We start from the raw sequence: 5,437 nt of genomic DNA, 5'->3' as shown, positions 1-5,437 counted from the left end.
ACATGTTTGGTTTCCGCATCAGCGATTCAACGCCAACTTATTTATGCATTGCTATTATGGATTTGGAATTAATTTGCCATTGAAAAGAAAACTTGAACTGATTAAGTTGTTATTATTTTTATTTATATTTGCATAATAAACTTGTACACACATTGTATAAATACTTGCAAGTACCAACAAGTGCGAATATCTAATGAGTTTGTATACACTTTCTTGACTTATGCCCATATATAAAATATCATATATGCTTGATGACAAAATTATATCATTTTATAAAACGGTGAAAAATGCGAATAAAGAAGTATAAAAGATCGGCCAAGTCTGTGGAATGATTATAGTCACATTTCTAGCTTGAAGCTGTAAAGAAAGTTCAATTAGAACCAACACTCCTTAAAACAAACAAAAAAATAAAAAGCAACATGAAGGTGGGCAATGAAGAAAAGATTAATAATGAAAAATAGGAAAAAATTTGAAAAATAATTGTGCTCAGTGATCCTGTGAAATTTTGAAACGATTTTATTTTAACAAAAAAAAATATTGTATGAAACCCCATATACAAAATTATAGAATTAAAGGATTTAAAAAAAATTTAATATCGTAAATTTGTGCTTAGGTAAAAAACCAAGGTATCATTATCGGCGGCCACCTGGGTGTGATGGTAGCGTGCTCCGCCTATCACACCGTATGCCCTGGGTTCAACTCCCGGGCAAAGCAACATCAAAATTTTAGAAATAAGATTTTTCAATTAGAAGAAAATTTTTCTAAGCGGGGTCGCCCCTCGGCAGTGTCTGGCAAGCGCTCCGATTGTATTTCTGCCATGAAAAGCTCTCAGTGAAAACTCATCTGCCTTGCAGATGCCGTTCGGAGTCGGCATAAAACATGTAGGTCCCATCCGGCCAATTTGTAGGGAAAAATCAAGAGGAGCACGACGCAAATTGGAAGAGAAGCTCGGCCTTAGATCTCTTCGGAGGTTATCGCGCCTTACATTTATTTTTTTATTTTTATTTATCATTATGAGAGAACAAGTTTTAAGTAGCATACTTAATAAAAAATTTGCACTAAGTGAGAGAAAGTTTTTAAAAAAGATTTCTAATGACGAAACCATTATATTTTAAATCGAGTGGATGGAGTTATCCATTTTGAACGGTATATGTGGTAATACAAACGAAAGCGCTCCCATCGAAATGAGTATGTAAGCTATGTCCTGACGGTCTCGGATAATGTACATAAAAAAACGTGAACAGAAATCAGGTGTAGATACAAATTAGCAAACATTTACTAAGTGCTCGGGCGCCATGTGAATGCATACACGACACTTGAAACGATATAAGATGTACATATGTACGGCGTTATTTTTGTTTTAAAAGATCATTTTATACGAAGATAACTGTACTTTTGCGCACCGATTGACAGTAAGTGACTTCTAGTTATTGCGGATCCATTCTTTCTTTCAAGCGCTAACAATTTTATAGCTGTGTCATGGACGTGATTTGGTATAAAAATTTCAACTTTAGCGCTGCTATGAGTTATCCAGAGTGCTACGTCAAATTAATGACAGAGTACACCAGTCAATCTGTAATTTAAAAGTGTCTTACCAGGAACAGCAGCTCCCACTTAATTAGAGTCAAAAATGTGGCTGACCGTCCTTTATCACAGGAAGGCTAAAACTGTTTGAATGATTTTTAAGCCATAAACATTGCAATTTTCGGGAATAGTTCGTAATTTTATTAAAGAGAAAATGAGTTACACGAATTTTCATTTCCAAAATATTATATTGTAAATCTAAGAGTGTACATTTTTACGGTAAATCTAATATCGTGAGTTAGTGGATAATTATATTCATGAGTTTGTACGAAAAACAGGAATATTATAAGTTTACTGTAATATACTGTTCATATATCTCAATATCGTATCATGGTTCGCATGTCGTAATTAATAATTGGAAGGTTCCTCTATAGAGCACCAGAACGCCACTTATTTTAACATGGTTAATATTAAATTCAATACAGCGAGTTAAATATCATAAAGTTTCTTGAATATCGTAAATCTTAGATCGTGGCAATAATTGCATTCATTCTGAATAACTTTCAAGGAATTATTCCTCAAACTCACCTAAGTGGCGTTAAAGGAAAACTCCATGGAAAGAATTATTCAGGATTGAGCTCTTTCTTTTAAAATAGTAAAGTTAATATCGTAAAATTTTGAATGCAAACCAATAAAAAATTAATAAAAATATTTATTATTCACCTCTCTTTTCAGTTCGCCGTTTCCGTAGTCTTGTGCGCTTTGGCTCTTGGTGCTGCCCACTGTTCAGTTATTCCATATATTTTGGCTCCCGGCTCAGTGGCCGTACACGCCTCCGCTATACCCACAGTTGTAGATGCTTCACAACCAGTGCAAATTATCACCAGCCCAGTAGTGGCACCTGCTGTCGTCGCAGTTGCTCCTGTTGAGGGTACTTATGTCGCCAAGACCCGTGGAGCCGTCCATGTTGCTCCATTGCCAGGACATGCACAATCAGCTGCATCAGTGAACTTGGAACCAGCACCAGGCACTGCTTAATTTTCTGTTTTTTACTTCACAAATACCTGAGTTGTGTTTCGAACGGGATATCACAACGAAACATCAAAAAACCATTTGCATCCAATTTTAGTCCGTCCAATGTAACTGTAATACCTGTTACATATTTACATACATACATACAAGCACGCATGGAAAGATTATGTATTAATTTCTAGATTTTTTAATTATTGTTCAAAAATGTTCTAATACAAAATTGTTTGTCTTTATTTTTTATTTTATCCTTTGGTTTTAGAATTCTAAATATTTTTATTTTACATTAAAATTTTTGGTTTCTTTATGCACTGTGATATTGCATAATTTTTTAAGTCTAATTTCTGTAACTGCCATTTTTTTAAATTCTATAGTTTAACTTTAGTCATTTAACAGTTTTTGTTCTCCGCTGTCAATCGGCTTTGCTATAAAAAATAAAGCTTTGAAAAAACAAGAAGAAAAATCAACAAAGAGTTTTTTGATCATTTATAAATGTTTATGTTTCTCTTTATTTTCGAATTAGAGCGAGTCAACGCCGACTTCAATATTTAGTCCCAAGAAAAAAGCTTAACTTTTGCCCAGCCCTCGGGAAGCAGGTCGAAGGCAGATCGGTTAAAAAGGGATAGTGATCGGTTGAAGGCTAGAATCTTAGCCATTCGTCCCTAAGAAAAGGCATCTATCGAAAGTTGTAGAGCTGTGGAAAATGGACTGTTAGTCAGGGGGTATATTACAACGATAATCGGTTGATAAAAAGCAAAGATAAGGCTAACCCGCATTGCTTGAAATGGTGGATTGATCATTGATCCTCACGAGACCAAATGACAATGTATGGGTCCAGTGTATAGGAAAGCAGGACGATGTGTTTTACGCATAGCTTGAGTTAATTTCCTGGGGCATAAAAAGTGTTTATCCGCAATTCATGAAAAGGGAGTTCAACGGACAACAATCTAAATACGCCAGAAATATTAAAGGTACAAAGGGACCTTGACATGAGTGGCACAAACTGATAACGTAAGAGCAATGGAGGGGACGTGAGTGAAAGTGTTACAGATAGTCCGCAAAAAAGTAAAGTGAACTTCTTCTGACACTTGAGGGGGGACCGTTCAATTTGGAGCTTATAAAAGAGCTATGACTAGTATAGAGAAATATTTCTGTACTCAATACGTGGAAATTTGCCGTTTATTATGTGTTATAAAGTGAGTTCGCCAAGGAAGGTGAAGCACTGCGGTCAATTTTTTTGGGAGAAATAAAAAGAGTTTCATATGAACAATGAAGTAGGAAAAGGGTTGATTGTCGATCGGCGCTCCAACTTCTCTACGTGCAAATTTGTCGATATTAGACCATTAAAGTGGCTCTCAGAGAGAAAACTTGAGGATAAAAATTGGCGCACTAACAGCAACCCGTGAGCGTGGAAGAGCCGAGGCTTTGGAAATGCAGAAGTATACAAAAGAGCATAGAAAGCTCTCGGCGATGCTATCAAACAAACTAAGCTGAAGTGATGGATGGCTAGCAATTTGCCAAGAAGTGAATTAAGATCCTTGGCGACAAGGATATATAGAAATTATAAAGAAGCTGCGTGAACCGGGTCAAATCATGGATGAAGAGCATTGTAAACGTTGATTTTGCTTTTCAGAAATTGGAAAGATGGTAGGACTTTACTGGATAAGCCCCATCCTGGAACCAGTTCCCGAGGAAGAGCCCAAAACAATCTTGCATAGCAAAATGCCCAGTAAAGCCACTGGGATGGATGAAATGCCCACTGAGGTAATAAGGTTAACTGCAAATAAGTAAAGACTTTTGTTTTACACTGCAGTAAAAATTAAGTTCAAAATTGGGTTGAGGAAGCCGTAAATTGCATTGTAAATCCACTTGAATTTCCATCTCCTGCCCAATACTTCTTCCACTTCCCCTTCATCTAGCCTTTTCTCTCTTCCTCTTCTCCCTGGTTCCGTTGATCGCCTTTTCGATCAATCGACTTCTCCTCGTCCCCCTCATTTTCCACTTTCTTTCTCCATCTTAAGGTTCATCTACGTTTCCGTTTCTGTTCCGTTTTCGTTTCAGTCCAGTGCCGTTTCAGTTCCGTTTGCGTTCCAGTCCCGTTTCCGTATCCGTATCCGTCTTCGTCTTCAACTCCATCTCAGTCTACCGCTCCGCCTCCGTCTTCGTCTTCGTTCCCACCTCCGTCAACTTTTCCGTCCCCGTCTCCGTCTTCCTCTTCGTCTTCGCCTTCGTCACCGCCTCCGTCTTTCTCTCCCTCTCCATCTTCGCCACCGTGTCCGTCTCCTTCTCTGTCTTCGTCTCCGTATCCGTCCCACTCTCGGTCTTCGTCTCTCTCACCCCATCCGTCTTCGTCTCTCTCACCCCATCCGTCTTCGTCTCTCTCACCCCATCCGTCTTCGTTCCCATCTCCCTCTCCATCTTCGTCACCGTGTCCGTATCTTTCTCTTTTTTAACCATTCGTCTGTGTCACCCAATCCGTCTTCGACCCCATCTCCCTCCCTGTCTCTTTCCCCGTCTCCATTTCCATCTCCGTCTTCGTCTTACTCTCCATCTCCGTCATCAGTATTTACAACGCAAATTAAATCATCAACTTCATAAACTGCAAGATAAATCAAGTAATTTCGCACGTACATAGTATATATGTAAATCAAAATTAAAAACACGTCAAGCAACATAAACTCGAAATAATTCAAGATAAACTATTTGCACACAATAATTACGCATTGTACATATTTACAAACCCACATAATTCATTGATTGCCCATTTCATTTATCTCAAATTAAATTCACAAACTCAATGCGCACAAAACGCACACAAAATTGGTCGAATTTTGCTTTAACAACTGTGCTTACTAGAGGGGAGGGGCATGCTACAAATTGCATT

At 37.8% G+C, this 5,437-nt stretch overlaps 1 protein-coding gene across 1 annotated transcript; it reads left to right on the top strand.

Annotated features, from left to right (window-relative positions):
• The first annotated feature begins 265 nt into the window (after positions 1 to 265).
• On the top strand, positions 266 to 3,024 carry LOC137240958 (adult cuticle protein 1). Its single transcript, XM_067767989.1, has 2 exons — positions 266 to 425; positions 2,260 to 3,024. The coding sequence occupies exons 1-2, from the start codon at positions 420 to 422 to the stop codon at positions 2,560 to 2,562; spliced, it is 309 nt and encodes a 102-aa protein (XP_067624090.1). The 5' UTR covers positions 266 to 419; the 3' UTR covers positions 2,563 to 3,024.
• Positions 3,025 to 5,437: the final 2,413 nt, after the last annotated feature.

Source organism: Eurosta solidaginis, chromosome 2, assembly GCF_040869045.1.
Source record: "Eurosta solidaginis isolate ZX-2024a chromosome 2, ASM4086904v1, whole genome shotgun sequence".
Taxonomy (NCBI): Eukaryota; Metazoa; Arthropoda; class Insecta; order Diptera; family Tephritidae; genus Eurosta; species Eurosta solidaginis.
This window is presented reverse-complemented; position numbering and strand designations above follow the sequence as displayed.